The sequence below is a fragment of the Chlorocebus sabaeus genome, chromosome 17 (genome assembly GCF_047675955.1).
Source record: "Chlorocebus sabaeus isolate Y175 chromosome 17, mChlSab1.0.hap1, whole genome shotgun sequence".
In the NCBI taxonomy this organism is placed as follows: Eukaryota; Metazoa; Chordata; class Mammalia; order Primates; family Cercopithecidae; genus Chlorocebus; species Chlorocebus sabaeus.
Window position 1 is genome coordinate 38753011 of NC_132920.1, and position 27319 is coordinate 38780329.

Genomic DNA, 27319 nt, shown 5'->3' on the forward strand with positions numbered 1-27319 from the left:
TGCTTATAAGCCAGACAGTCCTAGCATTTTACATATATCATCTTATTAAATATTCAAAGAATTGAATTAGGTAGGTACTTTTAAAATTTCCATTTTACAAACAGGAAATTGAGACACAGGCAAGATTAGGTAACTTGTCAAAGCACATACCCAATAAGTAGCAGATTCAGAAAGGGTTTGTCAAGGTCCTGAACTTATAAGACCTTGCTAAGTGAATGTAAGATATCAGAAATGATTCTGACTCTGACTTCTAGACCTGCCAGCTAAATCCTCAGAGGAGCAGTTCTCAAACTTTAACATACCATCTTCAGACCAGGTAAAACATACCAAGGGTGATAAGAATGAAATGCTATTTTTCAGTTCTCTTTGGGAAGATTATACATACATGTGCTTTGCTAATACAAAGAGAATAATTCACATTGGAACAGCAATGTACAATCTAGTTACTTAAAAGTTACAAAATAAGAATACTATTGATACAAATATGCATCAATATATACTACAGGGTTAAGTGAACAACCTATAAGAAATTTAAATAAAGACTAAACAGTAATTTATAACAAAAAATTAAGAATGGAAACCAATGAAAAGCTCAACTCAACATATACTGATGGTATATGTCTTTCTAAAATGTAAAGTAATTCTACCTTATGCATGTTTATATGTTCATATGTTGAGCTTTGCTAAGTTGTTATGCATTGCATAGTCTCCAAACCTCTTAGTAGAAAACTTAAATTAGAAGCCTTTGTAAACTGTAGTATTATGCTAATGTGGGTTTCTGTACGCCACATTTTGCATACTCTTAATGCTTCACTTGACTGGTTATCAGTAAGTTGCCAAAGGATATACATAAATGAAAGACTGATATTTCCTGCTATTTGCCAATATGTTTTGGACCAGTAGCCTTGGGCCATCTTTTGGGAAGTGTTCTTCTAGACTATGAAATGCTCCAGGCTCACTTTGTATAATAACTAACTCTGTGGTGGCTGGGAGAAGCTACTCCTTTATTATTTATTATTTAATCACAAAATATCAAGACTCCCAAGGCAAAAAAAAAGGCCCAATTTATAATTTGCCAAATTATTTTTATTTTCTATTCAATTCAAGCACTCTCCAGTCTCTCTGGATTCAACCTCTTATTAAAACAACCTTTCCCAAGTAACTATGAAAAAACAAACAAAATCATTCAAATCAGGCATCTTCCAATAAAATAAGTATCAAATGTCCCCACTGAGCTTCATTCTGATTTTAAATTCCCCCAAATCCTGAAGCTTTCTTCTTCTTCTTCCTTCCCTTCAGAAAGGATCAGGTACAAAAACTTACCAGATTTCATAATCTAACTTCCAAATGTTTATCTATAACCTACCTCATTCAGCCACCAAACTTTCCCCTCAGTCTCTTACTTCTCATTTGCTCTAGTATGTGACTTCCTATAAGGCAATCTCCCATAAAATAAGATAAGATGACTTTTAGGAATGACAAGTCATAGACTGCAACTCTAAGAAGTTGGAATCACTTATGGATCTCAGAGATTACATAACTATCCTTTTCCATACTCTCAGCCTTGTTGGTCCCAAGCCATTGAAAACTGCATGATCTGTATTCAGGGAGCAGAAAAATATATGCACCTAGAGCCAAAAAGCAATGAAAAAGTCATGATGAGGTGCAGAGGTTATTAGTTGTAATAATATTTGAAAATACAAGACAAGCCATTTCTGTTTAATTTCTTCAGTGGCAACTTATGGGTCTGTAATATTCTTGCTCAGATTTAAATTATATGATATTTTCCTAATTAATAAAGGTTATTATAGCATGAACTCCCATTAAAGCAGTGGAATCATCAATTGCAGCACTTTAATTTCTTTGTAGCAAAGCTACTGTGAACATTTGCATTATTGTCTGTGTAAAGGAAATTGGCTTTTCATTTGTACAATGTTATAAAAATGTTCTACTATGCATACTTTGACTACTGTTGGTTAAACCTGGTATCTTGGCTATTTTCTGTGGAATTGTAAAATAAAAAAGATCAACTCTGAGAAATCTGTACAAAATAAAATCTTGATTTATAAGTTTATCTGTGCCATTCTAGAACATAATCTAAAGGAAATGTTCCACAAATTATACTAGTATTTTGCTCTTTTTCCCCCATATAACCTCTTCCCCATTTGTTTTATGAACATTAACTGTATTCTAACTCCAACATAACACTCTGTACTGTGATTTTAAAAAAAGAAGCAGCAGAAGAAAAAGAAACTCAGAAACAGGTATCCCCATGCAGTCTAGGAGTTACTGTCCAAAAACTACAGCCATTGATACTGGCTGAGCTAAGGGGCCACTGAATTGACCAAGAATTCTTCCAAATCCAAATCTATAGTGTGTATGTAAGAATAAAGGAAGGAACAGGCACAACTCAAGCCAACAACTTCATTTTAGGAACAAAAAAGCTTAGGCAAAAAGAGTTTAGAGCCTGGGAAACAAGTGAAACCTCATCTCTTCAAAACAAACAAAAAATTAGCCAGGCATGGTAGCGCACACCTGTGGTCCCAGCTACACTGGAGGCTGAGGCAGGAGATTCATATGAGCCTTGGAAGTCAAGGCCTGCAGTGAGCCATAATCACGCCACTGCACTCCAGCCTGGGTGACAGGGCAAGCCCTTATCTCAAAAAAAAGAGTTTAAGTCCAAGAAGTCCATGTCTCTCCTAATATTAGGAAAATAGACTTTTCCTATAAAACTGCCAGCCTTTAATATTTCAAATTTAATTTTACCACCATACTTCCACAAATCCCCATGAATAAGCAAATATGTGGCCTGCCTTTTCACCTTCTTCTATGTGTACATACACTTCACCTACAGTGTGGGAGAATAAAACCCAATTTTAAAAAAGAGAGAATATTTTTTTTTCCTTCTGAGAACAAAAACTCTAAAGGGTAGTGGATGGTTCTTCTGTATTCTGTGCACTAATACCCTCAAGACACTAATGAATAATTGATGAGCTTATGATTAGACTGCTATCCTCAGTTTTGAACAACATTCATGGAGCAAATTTAATTCACATCTAATATTGAATTCTCTTTCTTTTATCATGATTGAAATATGCATCAAAGCTGATCTCTGTTCCTTAGAATTTCATCAGTTGATTCCTTACCTAAAGTCATAATACTGGTATGTGACCAACTCAGCTAAAGTACCAACTTAGGATGTCACTGACACAAATTCTCATAGCCCATGAAAAGAAGATATTGGAACTATGCCTTTGTAACAGAAGCTTACAATGCAGGTACCTTAGAAATAAATACACTGACACAAGAAGAAGAGAAACTACACTTTATAAGCAGAATACTTTCTGAAGGTCATTTCTAAAAGAAAAAAATGAATTGTTGTTAACAAATTTTTTAAATGTTGCTAGACTTCATTAGTTGAAATGGCATCACATTATTTGACAAATATAAAGCAGACAAATTATAGCAGACAAATTGTAGCAGAAATGTGGTAAAAGACAAACGCCAGCAGAAATGTTGTAACAGACAAATGCCAGCTTCTCGGAGTGTATATAAACGAAAAAGCTTATGTTTTACTTGGCAAACAGGAATCAGCCGCTGATGACGAAACAAGATTCATAAAATACTCTCTTTGCTGTAGCCATGGTATATCTAAAGTAACCCATACGCCCTGTGGATAAAATGAGATTTAAGTAATTAAAGAAGGTAGCTTTTTAAGGATATTAAATGAAAGATGTTCCATGCAGACAACACAGCAAGGGGAGGAGACACTCAGTGGCACTAATGGAAAACGTGAGACTGAAAAGGAAGTTTGTTTTGAGTAACAACAGAGAAGACACGGAAACAAATAAACACTGTCGTAGAACCTTGCAATATAAAAAGTGCTTAAACTACAATGTCTTCATAGAAACAAAGATCAGAAATGGAGAAGTGCTCATAGTTCTGTGGGGGTAAGATCTGGGCAGATCATTTTAAGTCCCTTGAAAGAGGGAAAGGGAAGTTAGGCTACATTCTGTAGTCCTTCAAGCTCTAAAACTAACAAAATCATGTATGTAGAAAATAATGTTCTCGTATACTGTTGTAAGTATAAACTGGTTCAGCTTTTTGGAGGTCAGTTTGGCAGTCTATCAAAATTTTAAATATACATTTCCTATGGCCCAGCAATTGTGCTTCTAGAAATATATAAGGTTATTAATTACAGCATTGCTTGTAACTGCAAAAAGCTGGGGAGACTAAACGTCCATCAATACAGTGAATGGAAAATATAATACAGTGCATCTATACAATATAGCCATCAATAAGAATGGAATAGATCTCTATGTCCTGACTTGAGTGCCAAAGCATCATAAGTGACATGAGCAAGCAGACCTCATACAATAGGATCCATTTATTTAAATATATGAAATACATGTGAAGATATATGTGCGTCTAAATACATATATGTATATGTACATGCATGGCATCTAGAAGGTACCTATTTATTAAATAAACATACACAGAAAAAACAACTCCAAGCACACACATCATACTGCTTACAGCAGTAACCTCCAGAGAGGGAAGTGGGAATGTAGGAAGATAGGGAATGATTGGGAAGTTTTATGATTAAACTTAATGTATTTCTCAAGTGTTTCCTTCTTTTAGAACAAGAATGGATTTCTCTTTTACATAAAAGACATTTTGAAAAATTTAAACAGTGGAAATTATTAAAAGAGATTTATCAAAAGGATGCATTTTTTAAAATGTATTTTCTTAAAAATATAGATGACCTCCTACTTGTGCCAAGAAACAGTGCAATGAGACATGAGCAAACACTGATGCGGACAGAATTTTAGTTAACAAGAGACTTTTTAGAATTAGCTAAATATGTGTCCAAATGCAAATCCTGGAGGGCAGTGACTAGGTCTTTCTTCCTGGTGTCCCACAAGGATGTAATAAACAAGTATGACATTAAACACAAATGTGAGACTCCATGTGAGTCTCAGGAATTGATTATAAAATATACGTCCTCATCTTAAAAATATCTCTCAACTATTTATAATCAAATATTTTCATTAGGAAGTTCTCCATTCCCTTTGTATTCAGTGGGTATTTGGTTTCCTCATTTCTACTTTACTAACCAAGGTTATACTCCCTTATCACACTTTGTATGTTTCTCATTTTTTTCCAAATATATTTAAACTTACAAAACCACTTAATTATCATACTGCACCTTTCTTGGTGTTTGCTCTCAAAGTCTCTAGTGATTTGGGTTTTTTTTTTTTTTTCAACTGTCAAGTCTATAAATACTTTGAATGGAATATAAACAAACCTTAACAATGTTATTATCCTGAGAATCAACACCATAAAATCTCTACATATCACTATTCAATTTTTCCATTCACAAAAATATAAAACTCATGGTCAGGCATTTCTAGACAGTGCATAGGTGTGCATTTTCAGAACACGGGAAGGCCAGGACTCTGTTCTTCCTACACTTCTACGTTACTCAGTTTGTTAGTTTAGTTATACTGGGTAGGACCTATGAAAAGCAAGTGTTTAAGAATGGAAGCTCATGAAATAAATGATTCACATAGCTGCGTTTCACGAATGTCTGCTCTTCAACTAATATTCAAGCCAACAATTGGTAAAGGCCTATTCTGAGCCAAGCCCAGCCTAGCCACAGTGGAATAAAGAGCAGGTAATACCCAGATACCAACTAACAAAGTTTATTATCCTTCTCTTGTGCTGTAACTTGGAGATCATAGGCAAAAGATAACTGTGATTCCTTCTCCAAACACTCCCTTGGCAATCAAAAATAATGACATTCCAAAAACAAATTATATATAAGCCTTTGAATTCATAAGTCTTTTCCTCAGAAACAATGTTGCACTATCTAATGGCCAGCCTACAAATGTCTATTTATTCCCAAGATGACTTAAGGAATGGAGTACTATGGAAATTAACCATGATGAGTAACAATGTGGGGAAATGCAGTCTCAATTTAGAAAGAAAAAAAATAACTTACTAGCTTCCTGGCAATAAAAGGGCAAACTCTTTTCCATTCTCCACACTCTCCCCACCTCCAAATCCCCTTCAAGTCTGACATGAAGGGGCCTGGGGGCACTCATTGTATCACACCCAAGAATTACTACTCTTACCTTCTTCCCTTTCAATTGCCTTAGCTGCTGATTTTCAGCAAGGTTTGCTTTCTTGGGCTCATGAGGCAGTAGAATGCAGTGCCTACTTTCCATGAACTCTCCTGTCCCTTTGGAGCTGCAATGGCCACAATGATGGCCACTTGCCACATGTGGCTACTGAGCACTTGAAATATAGTAGGTCCAAATTGACACGAGCTGTAAGTGTAAAATATAAATTGTGTTTCAAAGACTTATAAAAAAAAAACATGTTTTTATTGAGCAGTTGTTGAAGTGGTAATATTTTAGATATATTAGTCTTCATAAAATATATTAAATGAATTTCAACTGGTCTTTTCTACTTTTTTCATCAGAGTAGCTATCAGAAATTTTAAAATTACATACAAGGCTTGCATTTGTATCTCACATTATAGTGCTGTTTGACAGTGCTGCTTTAGAGATTGTCTTAGGAAAGCCAATAAAGGGTATCCAAAGTCATACTGTCAGAATTAAAATCTCAGGCCGGGCATGGTGACTCACACTTGTAATCCCAGAACTTTGGGAGGACAAGGCAGGTGGATCACCTAAGGTCAGGAGTTTGAGACCAGCTTGGCCAACATGGTGAAAGCCCGTCTCTACTAAAAATAAAAAAATTAGCTGGGCATGGTGGTGGACCCCTGTAATCCCAGCTACTTGGGAGGCTGAGGCATAAGAATTGCAGGAGGTGGAGGCCACAGTAAGCCAAGATCATGCCACATTCCAACCTGGGCGACAGAGTGAGACTCTTATTTTATATTTTTTTATATATATATATATATATATATATTTGGCCTATATAGACACATGCATTACTCAATGACAGCATTCTGTGTATTTCCTGCACATTTTGTTTCAGTATAAAAATGTCAGAGGGAGCCTGGGAATACACAGTTAAGGGGTACTGACGTTCCTGTAGCAATGTAAGGAACCTCGATCTGGACTCTGGGAGATGTGGGCCCTGACTTTCCTATCAGCAAATCAGCTGTCCTCTCTGGCTTTTGGTAATCTCATTTGTAAATGAGAAGACAGGGCTAAAAATTCTCTGAAGTCCCTTCCAGCTACGAATATTCTTTTCTCTCCTTCCAAACAGCTATGTCAAGTCTCACCACAACCCTTACCACCATAAAAACATCCAACTTAAGCAGACTTTGCTGGTGAGGAGCCCTCCTGCTTATTCACCTTGTTCCCTGGTTAGTGAGAGCCAGAGATATGGAGCTGCTGGCTCTTCTGAGTTGTCAAGTCTCTCCTCTCATACCTCCAGGCCTTTTACTATTGGAACTTCTTGTATTCTCCTTGTCTGGCTAATTCTGCCTCTTTCAAGGCTCAGAACAGGCTTCAAGCCCTTCAGCAGAAGCCTTCACTGATGCTGCCAATCGAGGTCACCTCTTCAGTCAGATTCTGTTCCCCCTATCGCTGCCCCCATCATACCTTGCTGTGATTTTGTTACTGACCTGTCTTGTTGGTTAGTAAGCTCCCAGAGGACAATAGCCAGAACATAGAGACTGTAGGCACTCAACAAATGCTGAATAACATCTTACTCATCTTTACATCCCCAGCACCTTACAGTGACTGGCAAATATATTTAAGACCTCAAAACTAACAAAGAGGTCATACAGATATTAACAGATCTCTTTTCCAAATTCCAGATCCCTATGTTACCACTGCCTACTTTACATTTGCACCTACTTTTCTCAAAGGTACCTTAAAACTCAATTCGCACTCTCTATGCCCCTCCCTGATGAAAGCCTGTCCTTATGCAATGTTCCCTAGCTCAGTGAATCCAGCTGTGGAAGCCAGAAAGACACCGCCTTGGATCTCACCTTCCAACCTAATCCATCAGCAAGTCTTTTGTTTTTACCTCCTAAGATAGCTTTCAAATCAATTTACTTCTTTGCAACTTCCATGCTACCATTCTAGTTCACTCCACCTTTGCCTCTCACTCAGACCCTCACATAGCTCCCTAAGTGAGCTCCAGCTTTCCACTCAGACCTTCCTCCAAACTGTCCTCCATGCAGCAACCAGAAAGAACTTCTGAAATTACAAAACTAAGTATAAACCATTTCCCTCATCCTCTCCTTCTAGTACTCCTGTCGCTATTTAAAACCCTTCAGTGGTATCCCAAGGCTCTCACCGTAAAAGAACCACAGAAAAAAATATTTAACTGGGCCTTCAAGGCCTATGGAATCTGGGCCCTGCCTAACTAATCATTTCCCATGATGTTCCTTAGCACTGACATGTTCCCTTATGCCACAGGGCTTTGGCATAAGTTGATCCCTTGTTGGGACCACGCTTCCTCTTTTCACCTTCCATCATCCAAGTGCAACTCAGGTGCCATTTCCTCAGGAAGCCTTCCTTGATCCCACTCTAGCCAGCGCTCTTGTCATCTGTACTTAGAAGGATATTCTTTTCCTTCACAAACTGTATCTCTTTGTATTTATACATTTCCACCCTTACATGCCATTTCTCCAAATAAATCTTCTGAAAATATAAACCAGATCAGTCACTCCATTGCTTAAAACTCTTCGATGCCTTCCTATCTCATGCTGAATAAAAATCATACTCCACCAAGATCTACAGCTCTGCAACCCAACCACCTCCCCAAACTTATCTCCAACTCCTCTCCTAGCACATTCTGCTCCAGCCACACTGGCCTTACTGTTCCTTAAACACAGTCAAAGCTTATTACTGACTTAGGATCCTTATCATTACCTTCCCTCTACCAGAATGTTTTGTTCCCAAAGCTTCACACTACTGGTCACTCACCATTCAGGTCTTGGTTCCCTAACCACCCTACATACCCTACTACTCCCTTCACTCCCTTACCGTTTCTAACCTTCTATTCCATTTGATTTTCTTCACTGCTCTTAGCCCTAGAAGATAACCTCCAGGAGAGCAAGGGTTCTGCCTTATTCACCTCAGTGCCTAGAAAAGTACCTGGTATAGAGAGTAGGTACTCAATACCTGTGTGAATGCTTAAAGTAATTATTGCGGTCCTTTTTCAAATAACTGAACTTCACTGACAGTGAAGAGTTACAGATATGAGGATAGGATAATATTGGCTGTGGCAGGCAGAAATGTAGGATGGCTCCCAAGATCCCTGCTCCCTGGTACATATACCTACATAATCCTCTCCCCTTGAGAGTGGGCAGGACCTGGAAATATGATAGGATAGTTACTCCAGTGACTTTATATAAGAGTCTTATAGCTGACTGGAGGGAGATTTTCCAACTAGCCCTGAAGAAGCAAGCTGCCATGTTGTGAGAGACCCATTGGCTAGGACTTGGGGGCGGCCTCTAGGAGCTGAAAGCAACCTCCAGTTGACAGCCAACAAGAATAGGAGGATTTCAGTTGTATAATCACAAGAACCAAATTCTGCTAACAACCACTGAGCTAAATAGAGGACCCTGAGCCTCAGATGAGATTACAGACCTCCTGACACTTTGATTTCAGCCTAGTAAGACCCTGAGCAGAGAAGCCAGTTGTGCCATGTTTGGACTTTTACTTATACAATGGCCATCAATGCTATTAGACCCAACACCTACTTTTTATAACAAATATTTTATTACACCGTCCTACTATTCTGAAATAAGATTCAGAGATATATAACCTACTAAACACTTTTTTAAAAATGCACTAGCAAGCCAGGCACATGTCTAATAGTCCCAGCTACTCGGAAAGTTGAGGTGGGAGTGAGAGGTGAGGCCAGCTGGACTTCCTGGGTCGAATGGGGACTTGGGGAACTTTTCTGTCTTACAAGAAGATTGTAAATCGCACCAATCAGCCCTCTGTAAAATGCACCAATCAGTGCTCTGTAAAATGCACCTATCAGTAGGATTCTAAAAATAGCCAATGCACGGAGGATTGAAAAAAGGGCACTCTGGCTGGGCGCGGTGGCTCAAGCCTGTAATCCCAGCATTTTGGGAGGCCGAGATGGGCGGATCATGAGGTCAGGAGATCGAGACCAGCCTGGCTAACACAGTGAAACCCCATCTCTACCAAAAAAATACAAAAAAAAACCTAGCCGGACGAGGTGGCGGGCGCCTGTAGTCCCAGCTACTCGGGAGGCTGAGGCAGGAGAATGGCGTAGACGCGGGAGGCGGAGCTTTCAGTGAGCCAAGATCCGGCCACTGAACTCCAGCCTGGGCGACAGAGCAAGACTCCGTCTCAAAAAAAAAAAAAAGAAAAAAGAAAAAAGAAAAAAGGGCACTCTGATAGGACAAAAACGAAACAAGGGAGGGGACAATAGGGAATAAAAGCTGGCCACCTCAGCCAGCAGCGGCAACCCGCTTGGATCCCCTTCCACACTGTGGAAGCTTTGTCCTTTCACTCTTCACAATAAACATTGCTACCACTCATTCTTTGGGTCTGTGCCATCTTTAAGAGCTATAACATCCACTGCGAAGGTCCGCAGCTTCATTCTTGAAGTCAGTAAGACCATGAACCCACCAGCAGGAACTAACTCCGAACACATCTTCGGGGCTAGTCCGGGATACCGCTATGCAGTGAGTACCATCAGACCCGTTTCGCTTGCTATTCTGGCCTATTTTTCCTTAGAATTCAGGGGCTAAACACCAGGCACCTGTCAGTCAGTTAAAAGTGACTGGTGCAGCCACCGGACTAAAGACATGGGCGTCAGGCTTTCTGGGAAAGGGCTAACAACCCTCAACTCTTTGGAGTTGGGAGCATTGCTTTGCCTGGAACCACCTTCTGCTTTTCCTGCACTTCTGGGCTGAGCCGAGGGTTGATAGAGAGGAAAGCCATTCAGCTCCAGGGTCCCAACAAAAAGTTGGTTGACCCTGCAGTCATGAGCAGAACTCTCAAAGTTACATCACCCAAGGAGGCTCGCCCATTTATCCTATCTATCCTTACCCTTGCCTCCTGGGTCCTAACGCCTGTCAGACAAACTTCCTCCTGCCTCTCTTCTCCAAGGCTAGTACTGCTTCTAAAAACTACTCCCTGTCCCTGATGCTCTTCTAGTTTCTGCTATAAGGATGATTTCTAATATAAATTTCGGGACTCTGTTCCCTTCTTTAGGCACTCGGGCTCACCAATCAGAAAGACATAATTTTTGCCCAAAGCCCCATCATAGGGGGGACTATCTGGAATTTTAGGATGCCTCCTCAGAGTAGCAGGCCTAACAAAGGCCATTTCCAAAGCTAGGATATGGGGAGCCTCAGAAATTATAGACTCCAAAGTTGGGGGGATATTCGTCCTATTCATATTAGAAGTGAGGACAAAAGGACACTCTTCCAATGCTGGAGATCCCTTCCCTCCCTCAGGGTACGGCCCTCCACTCCATTTTGAGGCGTATCATCTTTATAGGACAAGGGCAAGGTCCCAATACTAACAGGGGAAAATGCTTAGGTCTCTAACAAGTTTTCAAGAATGCGTTGGTAAGGGCCACTGAATCTGACCTTTCTCGGTCCTCTTTGGGTGCAGGTTTTCGAGAATGTGTTGGTAAGGGCCACTAAATCCGACCTTCTTCGGTCCTCTTTGTGGTCTAGGAGGAAAACAAGTGTTTCTGCTGCTGCCTCGGTAAGTTCAACTATTCCAAACAGCAGGGTCCAGGGACCATTGCAGGCTCTTGGATGGGGAAAAAACAGACCAAAACCGTGAGCGGTTTTTCCTTTCAGATGGGAAACACTCAGGTATCAACAAGCTCACCTTGAAATGCATCCTAAGCCACTGGGACCAATTTGACCCGCAAACCCTGAAAAAGAAGCTGCTTATTTTCTTCTGCACTCTGGCCTGGGCCCAATATTCTCTCTCTGATGGGGAAAAATGGTCACCTGAGGGAAGCATACATTACAATACTATCCTGCAGCTTGACCTTTTCTGTAAGAGAGAAGGCAAATGCAGTGAAATACCTTATGTCCAAGCTTTCTTTTCATTGAAGGATAATCCACAACTATACAAAGCTTGCAATTTACATTCCACAGGAGGACCTCTCAGCTTACCTCCATATCCTAGCCTCCCTACAGCTCGCCTTCCTATTAATGATGAGCCTCCTCTAATCTCCCCCACCCAGAAAGAAACAAGCAAAGAAATCTCCAAGGGACCACAAAACCCCCCGAGCTATTGGTCATGTCCCCTTCAAGCTGTAGGGGTAGGGGAATTTGGCCCAACCTGGGTACATGTCCCCTTTTCTCTCTCTGATTTAAAGTAGATCACGGTAGACCTGGGGAAGTTTTCAGATGATCCTGATAAACATATAGATGTCCTACAGGATCTAGGGCAAATCTTCAGCCTCACTTGGAGAGATGTCATGCTACTGTTAGATCAAACCTTGGCCTTTAATGAAAAGAATGCAGCTTTAGCTGCAGCCCAAGAGTTTGCAGATACCTGGTATCTTAGTCAAGTAAATGATAGAATGACAGCCAAAGAAAGGGACAAATTCCCTACCAGTCAGCAAGTCGTCCCCAGTATGGATCCCCATTGGGACCTAGACTTAGATCATGGGGGCTAGAGTCGCAAACATCTGTTGACCTGTGTTCTAGAAGGACTAAGGAGAATTAGGAAAAAGTCCATGAATTATTCAATGATGTCCGCCACAACTCAGGGAAAGGAAGAAAATTCTACCGCCTTCCTTGAGTGGCTATGGGAGGCCTTAAGAAAATATACTCCTGTCACCCAACTCCTCAAGGATCAATTGATCCTAAAAGATAAGTTTGTTACCCAGTCAGCTGCAGATATCAGGAGAAAGCTCCAAAAGCTAGCCCTGGGCCCTGAGCAAAATTTGGAGATATTATTAAACCTGGCAACCTCGGTGTTCTATAAAGGGACCAAGAGGAACAGGCTGAAAAGGAAAGGCCAGATAAGAGAAAGGCTGCAGCCTTAGTCATGGCCCTCAGACAAACAAGCCTTGGTGGTTCAGAGAGGACAGAAAATGGAGCAGGCCAATCACCCAGTAGGGCTTGTTATCAGTGTGGTTTGCAAGGACACTTGAAAAAAGATTGTCCAATGAGAAGCCGCCCCCTTGCCCATGTCCACTATGCCAAGGCAATCACTGGAAGGCACATTGCCCCAGAGGACAAAGGTTCTCTGGGCCAGAAGCTCCCAACCAGATGATCCATCAACAGGACTAAGGGTGCCCAGGGCAAGTGCCAGCTCATGTCATCACCCTCACTGAGCCCCAGGTAAGTTTAACCATTGAGGGCCAGGAAATTGACTGCCTCCTGGACACTCACAGAGCTTTCTTTGTATTAATCTCCTGCCCCAGATGGTTGTCCCCAGGGTCCATTACCATCCGAGGAATCCTAGGGCAGCCTTGTAACCAGGTATTTCTCCCACCTCCTCAATTGTAATTGGGAGACTTTGCTCTTTTCACATGCCTTTCTTGTTATGCCTGAAAGTCCCACACCCTTATTAGGGAGGGACATATTAGCCAAAGCTGGAGCTAGTATCTATATGAATATGGGGAACAAGTTACCCATTTGTTGCCCCCTACTTGGGAAGGGAATCAACCCTGAAATCAGGGCACTGGAAGGACAATTCGGAAGGGCAAAAAATGCCCGCCCAGTTCATATCAGGCTAAAAGACCCCACCACTTTTCCTTATCAAAGGCAACATCCCTTAAGGCCTGAAGCTCACAAAGGATTACAGGATATTGTCAGATATTTAAAAGTTCAAGCATTAGTAAGAAAATGCAGCAGTCCCTGCAACACCCCAATTCTAGGAGTACAAAAACCAAACAGTCAGTGGTGACTAGTGCAAGATCTTAGATTCATCAATGAGGCAGTAATTCTTCTATATCCAGTCGTACCCAACCCCTATACCCTGCTCTCTCAAATACCAGAGGAAGCAGAATGGTTCACTGTTTTGGACCTCAAAGATGCCTTCTTCTGCAATCCCCTGCACTCTATCTCCCAGTTTCTCTTTGCTTTTGAGGATCCCACAGATCACACGTCCCAACTTAAGTGGATAGTCTTGCCTCAAGGGTTTAAGAATAGCCCTCATCTGTTTGGTCAGACACTACCCAAGATCTAGGCCACTTCTCAAGGCCAGGCACTCTGGTCCTTCAGTATGTGGATGATTTACTTTTGGCTACAAGTTGGGAAGCCTCATGCCAGCAGGCTACTCTAGATCTCTTGAACTTTCTAGCTAATCAAAGGTACAAAGCAACTAAATCGAAGACCCAGCTCTGCCTACAAGTCATATATCTAGGCCTAATCTTAGCCAGAGGAACCAGGACCCTCAGCAAAGAACGAATACAATCTATACTGGCTTGTATAGACATTAAGACATTAAGAGACATTTGATGTCCTCGCCCTAAGACATTAAAACAGTTGCGGGGGTTCCTTGGGATCACCGACTTTTGCCAACTATGGATCCCTGGATAGATGGCCAGGCCACTCTATACTCTAATCAAGGAGACCCAGGGGGCAAATACTCATCTAGTAGAATGGGAACCAGAGGCAGAAACAGCCTTCACAACCTTAAAGCAGGACCTAGTACAAGCTCCAGCCTTAAGCCTTCCCACAGAACAAAACTGCTCTTTATACACCACAGAGAGAGCAGGAATAGCTTTTGGAATCCTTACTCGGATTCGTGGGACAACCCCACAACCAGTGGCAAGGAAGGAAGGAAGGAAGGAAGGAAGGTAACTGATGTCGTAGCAAAAGGCTGGCCTCACTGTTTCTGAGTAGTTGCGGCAGTGGCCATCTTAGTATCAGAGGCTACCAAAATAGTACAAGGAAAGGATCTCACTGTCTGGACTACTCATGATGTAAATGACATGCTAGGTGCCAAAGGAAATTTATGGCTATCAGACAACCGCCTGCTTAGATACCAGGGGCTACTGCTTGAGGGACCAGTGTTTCAAATACACACATGTGTGGCCCTCAACCCTGCTACTTTTCTCCCAGAGGATGGGGAACCAATCGAGCACGACTGCCAATAAATTGCAGCCCAGACTTATGCCACCTGAGAGGATCTCTTAGAAGTCCCCTTAGCTAATCCTGACCTTAACCTATATACTGATGGAAGTTCATTTGTGGAGAATGGGATATGAAGGGCAGGTTATACCATAGTTAGTGATGTAACAGTACCTGAAAGTAAGCCCGTTCCCCCAGGGACCAGCGCCCAGTTAGCAGAATTAGTGGCGCTTACCCAAGCCTTAGAACTGGGAAAGGAAAAAAGAATAAATGTGTATACAGATAGCAAGTAGGCTTATCTAATCCCACATGCCCATGCTGAAATATGGAAAGAAAGGGAGTTCCTAACCTCTGGGGGAACACCCATTAAATACCACAAGGGAATCATGGAGTTACTGCATGCAGTGCAAAAACCCAAGGAGGTGGCAGTCTTACCCTGCCGAAGCCATCAAAAAGGTTAAGGAGAAAAGGCAGAAGGAAACCGTTGGGTAGACGCTGAGGCCAAAATTGCTGCCAGGCAGAACTTCCCATTAGAAATACCTATGGAAGGACCCTTGGTATGGAACAAACCTGTTCAAGAGATTAAGCCCCAGTACTCCCTGACCAAAACAGAATGGGGACTTTCATGGCGGTACAGTTTTCTCCCCTTTGGGTGGTTAATAACAGAAGACGGAAAGGTACTCATACCCGAAGCCAGCCAGTGGAAACCACATGAGTCCCTCCAACCAAACTTTTCATATGGGTATTGAGAACACTCATCAAATGGCCAAATCCCTGTTTACAAGGCCAAATCTCCTCCAGACCATCCGACAAGCAGTCAAAGCCTGTGAAGTGTGCCAAAGGGATAATAATCCCTTGGTCCATCGTAAGGCCCCTCTGGGGCAACAAAGAATAGGGCACTATCCCAGAGAGGACTGGCAGTTAGACTTCTCCTATATGCCTAAGTCAAGGGAATTTCAATACTATGTTAGTCTGTGTTGAGACCTTTACAAATTGGATAGAAGCCTTCCCCCTGCAAGACAGAGAAGGCTCAGGAAGTGGTTAAAGTACTAATTCGTGAAATAATTCCTAGATTTGGGTTTCCCCAAAGCTTACAAAGTGACAATGGTCCGGATCTTAAAGCCACAGTAACTCAGGGAATTTCCAGGGCGCTAGGGATACAATATCTAGGGATACCTTCACTGCACCTGGAGGCCATAAGTCTCAGGCCCCATCTCTGATAGGACCAAAAATACCCTAACAGGATGCACAATCCAGCTTTTACGCTCTTACATTTCCAACCTCACCTATTACACAAGCAGTCAAAAGCCTATACGCGGCCCTGTAACCACGAATACCGAATACTGTCTTAACTTTCCAAGCCCTTTATGCATCCAACGCAACCTGTTATCAGGCCTGCCCCTGGGGCACCTACTAACTCATCAGTGTAATTACACCCTACAACTTCAAGCCCCAACTGATCACAGTAACTGCCAAGTCACCCAAACAGCTCCATTCAGACGGCTTGTCTCCCTGCTTAACAAACAGTCCGGGTTTTGTAATGGCAAACATACTCCCTGCATGACCATTCCTCCCTGGACCCCCTGCAGCAGTGCCCCCACCACTAATTAATGCCTTCTCTTCCCCTCTTTCAATTACTCTCTTGAATGGTTCCTAGTAGATACAAAACGGTTTTTTCTCCAACGGGAAAACAGAACACAGGGAGCCACTCAGTTTGCTCCCAACACCCCTTTCCAGCCACTCACCGGAGCTACCTTGGCAAGTACTCTAGGAGTATGGGAAAATGAAAACAACAAACTCACACACCTTTTTAACATACACAACCAGTTCTGACTACCCAGCCAAGGCACATTCTTCTTATGCAGAACTTCAACCTATATCTGCCCCCCCCACCAACTGGACAGGCACCTGCACCTTAGTCTTCCTAAGTCCCAACATTGACATTGCCTCAGGAAATCAGACTATATCAGTGCCCCTCAAAGCTCAAGTCTATCAGCACAGGGCCATACAACTCATACGCCTACTTAAAGGGTTAGGAATGGCCATTGCTACGGGAACGGGAATAGCTAGTTTATCTTATCTGCTTCATTAGCCTATTACCACACACTCTCAAAGGACTTTACAGACAGTTTGCAAGAAATTACAAAATCTATCCTTACTTTACAAACCCAAATAGACTCTTTGGCAGGAGTGACTCTCCAAAACCACTGAGGCCTAGACCTCCTCACTGCTGAGAAAGGAAAACTCTGCACCTTCTTAGGGGAAGAGTGTTGTTTTTACACTAACCAGTCAGTGTTAGTACGAGACACTGCCCGGCATTTACAGGAAAAGGCTTCTGAAACCAGACAACGCCTCTCAAACTCCTATACCAACCTCTGGAGTTGGGTGACATGGCTTCTCCCCTTTCTAGGTCCCAAGACAGTCATCTTGCTATTACTTGCCTTCAGGCCCTGTATTTTTAAACTCCTTGTCAAATTTGTTTCCTCCAGGATCGAGGCCATCAAGCTACAGAAGGTCTTATAAATGGAACCCCAAATGAGCTCAAGTCACAACTTCTACTGAGGACCCCTGGACCAACCCAATGGCTCTCTAGCTAGCCTAGAGAGTTCCCCTTGGAGGATACTACAAATGCAGGGCCCCTTCTTTGCCCTACTTCTAGGAAGTAGCTAGAGTGGTCATCACCCAGTTCCCAACAGCAGTTGGCGTGTCCCGTTTAGAGGGGGGATTGAGACGTGAGGCCAGCTGGACTTCCTGGGTTGAGTAGGGACTTGGGGAACTTTCCCATCTTTCAAGAGGATTGTAAAATGTACCAATCAGTGCTCTGTAAAACGCACCAATCTGCACTCTGTAAAACGTGCAAATCAGCAGGATTCTAAAAGTAGCCAATCGTGGGGAGGACTGAAAAAAGGGCACTGATAGGACAGAAACGGAACATGGGAGGGGACAATAAGCAAATCAAAGCTGGCCACTCCAGCCAGCAGCACCAACCTGCTCAGGTCCCCTTCCACACTGTGGAAGCTTTGTCCTTTCACTCTTCACAATAAACCTTGCTACCGCTCACTCTTTGGGTCCATGCCATCTTTAAGAGCTGTAACACTCACCGCGAAGGTCTGTGGCTTCATTCTTGAAGTCAGCGAGACCACGAACCCACTGGCAGGAACCAACTCTGGACACAGGAGGATTGCTTGAGCCCAAGAGTTTGAGACCCACCTGGGTAATAGAGTGAGACTCCTATCATTAAAAATTGCTTCTCAGTCTTTTGACTAAAATCAAACATAGTAAAAAAATAAAAATACACTATGCAATAGAATGGTATACAAAATCCTACCCCCATCCAAAAAACAAACAAACAACAACAATAACAAAACACTGTAAGGCAAAAACAAAATAATTTATAATGAAATAATGTTTATTTCATAAAATTACATTAGAAGACAAAGATACTCCCATAAATTTTCATAATGCCTTATGAGGGGAGATTCCACGTCTAATAAGAACTGGTTTCAAGAATTAGTGTACCTAGAATACATGGACTCCAACTGAGGAGAATATTTAATCTTAAAATGTCTAGTATTTGCTAATTTTGTTTCTTTTTATATCATGTTGTAAGGCAGTTTTCATAGTTACATTAGTATTATATTTTTATTCTAACCTTTTTCCAAAATGGACTTGGGTTTGAAAGCTTCATAATTTCCCTTCTGTCCTTCTCCTCCTCGATTATTAAGTACTCACTGGGTACATGACTTTATTTCTTGAAATTAATTCTCACAATTAAGTAGACCTTTAAAGCTTCTAATTCATTTCCCAACTCACATTTTTCAGATGTGAAGAGAAAATCATCATCATCTAGTAGCTCATTATACATGCTACAAAATATTTCACCCCATCTGTGAAGTTGGCCATAGTAAATATGTTTTGTTGCTTTAGTCAAGATTTATGATAATATAATAATGTAATTTTAAAGGCCACATGCCAAAGTACTTCCTAAATTAGTAAAAATACTTAGCACTTAACCTATAGCACACTTTAAAATCATCACACAATCTTGCAGGTAGCTATTTGCCCATGAGCCCAGGGCTAGTAACAACTGATAGAGAGCCTGTCACCAAGCCTATTTACTTGATTTATTTTACAGTAGCCTTCTAAGGCCATATACATAATGGGTACTCACTTTGTGATGGGAAAATAAATTATTTGGTCTGGACAACCTGACAGTGTTACTATTAAGTTATTAATTCGCTAAGGGGGAGTAATTCCCTGAATAGCCTTTTTTCCTGCCCAAATAAGAACACTATTAGTAAATATTCACAGATTCCAAGAACCTAGAGCTGAAAAGAATTTAAGCATCATAACTAGGACTTTTTACAGATGAGAAAACTGAGGGACTTGTTCAAAGTCAAAACATTCAAAGGCAGAACCTGGGATAGGGTAAGGAGAGATATAGCATCTCAACTTCCTCATTTAGAAAATGGTCGCTGCCCCCACAGGGTAACTATGAGGATAAAATAAAACACATGAAGGACACAGTACAGTGCTTCACATGTAATAGTCATTTTATACTGTCATTTTCCTTCTCAGAGTTTCCTCCACAATCCCCCCAATCGTGGGTCGGTCTTTTTTTGGTTCTGGCCAAAATGTAACTTAGGATGATGCACTTTGGTGATGATTTTCTGACACGTATACTGCATTGACAACAAATTATACTCCATTCAGGAACAGGAGTCACCTGAAGCACTTGACCCCACCTCTCATAAGTCTATACTCCCCAAAAGTTTCAAGGACTTTCAATTTGTTGGACTGAGCCCAAGCCAACTTCCCCAGGGTTGACAGTATGCAGTTAAGAGCCAACTGTTCAACCTTGTGTTCCACACACACTTAAAACAATTATTTTTAATTTAATTTTTGTGGGTATATAGTAGGTATATACATTTATGGGGTATGTGAGATGTTTTGATACCAGCATGCAATGCATAATAATCACATCATGGAAAATGGGCTATCCATCCCCTCAAGCATTTATCCTTTGTGTTACAAACAATCCAATTATACTCTTTTTAGTTATTTTTTAAATGTACGATTAAATTATTATTGGCTATAGTTACCTTGTTGTTTTTTCAAATACTAGGTTTTATCCATTCTTTTTATTTTTTGTTTGTTTGTTTGTTTGTACCCATTAACCGTCTCCTACTAGACTACAAGTTTTTTTGTGGGCAGGAACCACAAATGATTGTCATTTGGACCCAGAGCACCTAATATTACCTAGCAAGAGGTCAACACATGTTTGCATGGATGAAAAAGAAGCTGCCTGGGCAGCTCCTTCCCCGCTCCACCTGAATTAGGTCAATTCTTATCATAAAGGAGCCACACCATACTCGAATTCAACTCACATGAATTTAACTATTTATATGGAAGAAGTTAGAAATAGTGGGGGCTACTAACCACTCCACTTTAGACTACATGCTCCTTGCTGTAATCAAGCCTAAAACAAAAGGTGTGAGTGATTTCAGAAGTTTCTCAATCACTGTTAAACAAGTGAGGAATTAATTGAAGGCCGTAAAGAAGCACTGACCACAAACAGCTAGAGCTAGAGAGGTAGCAGAACACAGTCATCCCACCGTGGGAGAATTAACCTTCCTTAAAAAACTCATTTGGTGATTTTTTCACATCAAAAGAATTTAATTACCACTGAAATAAACGGTACACAATTACTTTAGTAGACATATTTTAATGTTTAGGTAATCAAACTTTTATTCTAGGGGTTACAGACCAGTAAAGAGAACAAAGAAATCAAAGAAAATGATGCAAATGCATACAAGATTGTTACCTCTTTAAAGCAGCAAATGAAGTATCTGAGAGAACTTCACCAACCCACCAATTACACCATGGCAAAGATGGCTTCACGGGGGCTTATGATGCAGGTCAGAAAATAAAGGTGGCACTCATGAAATGAGGTACTGATAAGCCAGATTAGGGGTGTCATATAAAACTAGTAAAACTAAATTATCATAATCCAAATTAGCTCATTTTTTGACAAGCTTGTATTAAGAAATCCATGACACAGTACTCCGTAAGCATAAAGGTAATGATATAGAATAGCCTCCAAGATATAATGAGAGAAAAGCAAGATGCAGTACAATACATACAGGCTTAAGAATAAACATTAGAAAATGTCACATATACACAGCATATTTCTGAACAGATATGCAAGAAACTTTATTATTTTCAATCTCCCCCGGTAGAATGGACGCTCCATTAAAGCAGATCTTGGCCTATTTTGTTCACCCCTGCATCCCCAAACACTAGAACAGCACCGGTGTTGGCAGTGAACCAATGGTAAGCTGTTTCAAAGAGGGGGAACTGGACGTCTGTGGGGTCAGGATGGGAGGGACTTAATCTCCACTGTAGACGCTTTCATATTTTAAAATTTTGTACCATTTTTATAAATTACCTCCTTAAAAAGTGATTTTTTTTTTTTTAACAAATGAGTTGTTAGATGAGATGTCACAAAGATTTATTACGCTGACTTTCATCTCCAGGACTTTAGCAAGGTACTAGCTAAAAACTGCAGCATGAGTATTAGCAGGCTTGATAGGAGTGAGGCTCATGCTGTTACTAAAAAGGATGAATAATAACTAGAAAATTCTAACTGATTTAACCACCTTAGAAAACAGTTTGCTACTATTTACTAAAATGGAAGCTCTGCCTATCATATGACTAAGCAATTCTACTCCATATATCCTAAAGTAAGGTGTGTTTGTGAGGCATGTACAAAAAGGTCATTACTTTTTTTTATTGATAAGCAGATTATCTACCTGGGAGTGAGTAGGAACAAGGTAGAAGGGACAGAAGAAATGGGAGTGACACTTCTCTGAGAATAACTTCGACTTTTGGAACCATGTTAACATTTCACATATTCAAAAAAGGACTAATAAATAAAATCAAAAATGGAGAGAGGGAAGCCTAACATGAAACACAAACAGAATCAAATGAACCAAACTGTATTTCAAATGAATAACATAACCACATTGAAGAAAGCAGGGGAGGAGGGAAGTACTAACGCCTAAAACTGAACACAGTGTTTGGACTACAGGTCCCCACGCTAACATGTTTTAAAACGCTAAACTCTAGTTAGTGGGTTTCTTTTTCACAAAGGTATGGGCTAACAATTTTGAACCTTTCTGGGTACATTAGGAGTACACAAATAAGTAAATATGTTGTCAATAAAGGGAGTCAGGTTCTCACTGTTGAACAAAGGTGTTACAAACACGAAAAGGTGAATGGATAGAATCAACTCTGTACTGTAGGGTTGAAACCGGAGGTGTCAGTATGAACGCATGGTTTTTAATACAGATATACAAAAATATAGAAAGGTGTGGAATACAAAAATATAGAAAGGTGTGGAATACACACACAATGAAACTGGAGGTGTCAGTATGAACTCATGGTTTTTAATATAGATATACAAAAATATAGAAAGGTGTGGAATACACACACATGCACATGCAACCCATAACATCTATTTGCTAAGAGGGCCTAGAAGCAATGATACCCCAATAGCTGTGAGCACACCTAGCTCTGAGATCTTGTTTCTAAATATAATTTTCTACCAAGTGTTCCTTGGAGAAACAGCTGATTGCAGGGCAGGGGTAGGGAAAATATGAGATAAACCTGGACTATCTTGTCATGCCAGAAAATAAGAAAGTGACCAAAGAATCAAGGGGACATGACAGACACAGAGCCAGCTTGAAAGGGTTGGTCAAATATGGAACAATATGAGTTTAAAAAAAAAATGATAGTAAAAAATTAAACCCATTGAATAACATAAGAATCCATGAGATCATTGAGATATTAATTAACTAGTTAATTAATGGGGGCAAGCCAACTAATAAATGTAAAAGAGAGATGGAATTAGAAAATCTTCATTTGGCAACAATCATGGCAATAATGGATTCCAGAAACAGTCATCAACAGAGCCTAAAACTAGTGTGTGAAAGTCTGAGGAGTAACAACATATTTATATACTCTCAAAGTATCTCCCAGAAGATACTATTTACAAAGGAAAGGCAGAAACTTTACAGTGGAGAAACCAGGCAGAATCCATCTTAACTAAGTGATCAAAATTAACATCATCAATAATAGAACAAATCAACATTAGCCTCTCAAAATGAAAGCACTGAGAAAAATACATCATATCTATAATATTACCGCCACAAATGCATAATGTGGATCTAATCATAACCAGATAAACCTCAAGTAAGAGACATTCTATTAAAAAAATAAATAGGCCAGGCACAGTAGATCATGCCTGCAATCCCAGCACTTTGGGAGGCCGAGGTGGGCGGATCATGAGGTCAGGAGTTCTAGACCAGCCTGGCCAACGTGTGAAACCCTGTCTCTACTAAAAATACAAAATTAGCTGGGTGTGGTGGCACGTGCCTGTAATCCCAGCTACTAGAGACAGTGACTCAGGAGAATCGTTTGAACTCAGGAGGCGGAGGTTACAGCAAGCCAAAATCGCACCATTGCACTCCAGCCTGGGCAACAAGAGCGAAACTCCATCTCAAATAAATACATACATACATACATATATACATATAAACTGGCCTAAACCCTTATACAATGTCAGTGTTATAAAGACAAAGACTGAGGCACTATTCTAGATTAAAGGAGACCACACCAGGCGTGGTGGCTCACGCCTGTAATCCCAGCACTTTGGGAGGCCGAGGTGGGCGGATCACCTGAGGTCAAGAGTTTGAGACCAGCCTGGCCTACATGGAGAAACCCTGTATCTACTAAAAAATACAAAATTAGCCGGGCATGGTGGTGCATGCCTGTAATCCCAGCTACTTGGGAGGTTGAGGCAGAAGAATCACTTGAACCTGGAAGACAGTGGTTGCAGTGAGCCAAGATGGCGCCACTGCACTCCTGGGCTACAAGAGTGAAATTCCATCTCAAAAAAAAAAAAAAAAAAAAGGAGACCAAAAGAAAAAAAGAAAAACTGAATGAACCACATGGCTGGTTTTTTGTTTTGTTTTGCTTTGTTCTTGTGTATTGGACTTTTATTGTTTTTGTTGCTGTAAAGGGTATTCATTGATAAGTGAATTAGGCTAATTGAAGAAATATGAATGAAGCCTGTAGGTTAGCTACAACAATAGTATTTAATGATTATAAAACAGTTAATAAGAGAATATCCTTGTTTTTAGGAAATACACACTGCAGGATTGGGTATTATATCTGCAACTTTCTCTTGAACAGTTCAGTGGGGAAAAAGGAGACAGAGAAGGATAAAACAAATGTTAACATTTGGGAGATGTGGTAAAGGTTACACAAGAATTCTTTGTACTATTCCCGCGATTTTCTCATATGTCTAAAATTAGATTAAAATAAAAAACTAGAAGAAAAGAGTTAAGCGGGTAATTTATACTTGTTGGGGTAAGGATAGTGTGAAAGTTAACATCTGACGTAAAGTGCCAAAATATAAACCTAACTGCAATATGTTCTGAAAAGGTTGCCTGACTAAGCCAATTATGTCCTATATACACCTTCTAAAGAATGAGATTTGAAATAAAATGGATCTACTTAGGACCTTACTCAAGGAGAAAAGTTCGTAAAGTACCCAAAGGACTGGATAATAAATTAGCAGACTCATCTAAGCCATGTATCCCAATGTCACTGTACCACATGGACATTGAAACACATGCCTTCAGACAGTGGTTGAGCAAGCATTTTTCTTCTAAAAGTTTGGAAAGTGAATTACCTTACCTAGAAATGTTTGGTTATATTTTAGATTAATATAAAACCATTAATTAGGAATACAATTGTGTAAGAACAAATGAGTAGAACAGAATAGGATAAAAATGAAAACATTCTGGCTGTATTAGTACTAAAGCTAATGTGATGGATATAAAACTTCAAGGAAACCACAACAAATCTGTAATTTGTGAAAACTTTCCATAAAATTTAAAAACCACTAACTTTTCTTCAGAGCATTTCTAGAAAATACTGTGAATAAGCAAGTCAGAAAAATTACAGCATGTGCTAAAACAGAGACAATCAACATCAACTGAAGAAATGGCTTCATAGGAAAAAGGATTGATGGTTGTTATAAAATATGCCCACAAATTATTTGACTCTCCCCTCAAAAAGGTGGAACCTAACTGCCTTCCTCCTTGAGTATGGGCTGGACTTAGAGCCTCCTTATAACCAATGAAATATAGAAGGAGTAACAGTGTTAGGTTCAAAATAGGACATAAAAGGCACATGATTTCCTCCTTGCTCTCTCTCGCATCACTTGCTCTGGATGAAGCTAGCTGACATGTTGTAAGGATACTCATGCAACCCTATGAAAGTTCTGAGGTCCCTTGCCAACAGCCAGCAAGGAACTGAGGCCTCCTGCCAACAGCCATGTGAGTGCACCATCTCGGAAGCAGATCCTCCGGCCCCAGCGGCAGCGGCAGCCCCAGCCCCAGCCCCAGCCAAGCCTTCAGATGACTGCTGTAGCACTGGTCAAAAGCTTTTTTTTATTTTTTTTTTTTTGTGAGACGGAGTCTCGCTCTGTCGCCCAGGCTGCAGTGCAGTGGCGCGATTCGGCTCACTGCAAGCTCTGCCTCCCGGGTTCATGCCATTCTCCTGCCTCAGCCTCCCAAGTAGCTGGGACTACAGGCACCCGCCACCTCGCCCAGCTAATATTTTGTATTTTTAGTAGAGACGGGGTCTCACCGTGTTAGCCAGGATGGTCTTGATCTGCTGACCTCGTGATCTGCCCACCTTGGCCTCCCAAAGTGCTGAGATTACAGGCATGAGCCACCTCGCCCGGCCTGGTCAAAAGCTTGATTGCAACTCATCAGTGACTCAGCCAGAACTACCCAGCTAAGCTGGTTCTGAATTCCTGACCCACAGAAATCATGAGATTAAAAAATGCTTGTTGTTGGCTGGACGCAGTGGCTCATGCCTGTAACCCCAGCACTTTGGGAGGCCGAGGCGGGCGGTCACCTGAGGTCCAGAGTTTGAGACCAGCCTGACCAACATGGAGAAACCCCACCTTTACTAAAAATACAAAATTAGCTGCGTGTGGTGGCGCACTCCTGTAATCCCAGCTACTCCGGAGGCTGAGGCAGGAGAATGGCTTGAACCCGGGAGGCGGAGGTTGCTGCGAGCCGAGATTACGCCATTGTACTCCAGCCTGGGCAACAAGAGCAAAACTCTGTCTCAAAAAAAAAAAAAAGTTTGTTGTCTTAAGCAGCTAAATTTTGGGATAATTTGTTACATAGCAAAAGATAACTAACATAGAATTTGATTTAAGTTATTCCATTTGCAGAATTATAAATTTATAGAAATATTCATTGTAAAACTAACTGAAATTAACTATCATTTACAAAGATAGTTACAGTCTATATTTCCAGGAATGTATTAAATAGGACCAGAGTGACTTAGTCAAAATGCAAGAAATGAAAACTCTGCAAGTTAGAATATCTACACAGAACTATAAATAGAATGTATTAATTTTGTAAATAGGTTTAAAAATAAACACTTAAGTGGAGGGAATAAGTACAGAGAGAAGGGAGATTAGCTGGGAAATCTCAGGTATACATTGTTTGGGGTGAGGTTTTAAGGGATTTTTTAAAAGAGCTGACTTTACTATAAATGTCATTAGCTTGAAAAAGTACAGTTCTTTCTCTAGAAAACTTGGCACCTATACATAAAGAAGTGGGGCTGGGTGCAATGACTCACACCTGTAATCCCAGTACTTTGGGAGCCAAGGTGGGAAGATCCTTGGACCCAGGAGTTCAAGACCAGCCTAGGCAAACAGTGAGACTCTGTCTACACAGAAATAAAAATAAATTAGCCAGGCATGGTGGCATGCACCTGTCATCCCAGCTACTCAGAAGCCTGAGAAGGGAGAATTGCTTGAGCCCAAGAGGTCGAGGTTATAGTCAGCTAGGATCACACCACTGTACTCTAATCTGGGCAAGAGAGCCAGACCCTGTGTCTATGAAAATAAAAATAAAAATAAAAATAAACATAAACAAAAAGTGAGAAAACTGAGTATTTATATAAGATCTCCTGTGAGTCAATTAAAAAATAATTGGGGTCAAATACAGCATGTTTTCATAGGAGAATCAGCGTTGGGGCCATCAACTGTCCAGCCCCCATTCCCTTCCGTTACTAACTATATTATCAAATTGTCTTCAAACATTTAGGCAGTGACTAAATTTCTACCTTCCTCCAGTAACTTTTCCTAAAACAGCAGAAATGAGACTGTATTTCTTCATCAAGACATTGACATGCTGAAGA

General features: G+C 40.8%; 2 protein-coding genes across 4 annotated transcripts in view; one reads left to right on the forward strand and one right to left on the reverse strand.

The window, feature by feature from the left end:
• The window catches only part of BTBD9 (BTB domain containing 9), a 469792-nt gene that overhangs the window by 435784 nt on the left and 6689 nt on the right, over positions 1-27319 (reverse strand). The window contains exons 1-2 of one of the 3 annotated variants that reach the window (XM_038005644.2): positions 11567-11803; positions 6138-6332 (exon numbers count right to left, since the gene is read on the reverse strand). The exons of 1 other annotated variant lie outside the window; for it this stretch is intronic. In XM_038005644.2, the coding sequence (XP_037861572.1) occupies positions 6138-6230 (93 nt within the window). In that variant the 5' untranslated portion in view covers positions 6231-6332; positions 11567-11803. Of the gene's footprint in view, positions 1-6137; positions 6333-11566; positions 11804-27319 lie in introns of those variants that run through there. One more of the 3 variants, XM_038005643.2, reaches the window with a different exon arrangement.
• The window catches only part of LOC119626745 (uncharacterized), a 45566-nt gene continuing 28835 nt past the window's right edge, over positions 10589-27319 (forward strand). Inside the window, exons 1-3 of the mRNA XM_073006180.1 lie at positions 10589-10654; positions 11592-11687; positions 15692-15890. Coding sequence (XP_072862281.1) covers positions 10589-10654; positions 11592-11687; positions 15692-15890 — 361 coding nt within the window. The remainder of the gene's footprint in view (positions 10655-11591; positions 11688-15691; positions 15891-27319) is intronic.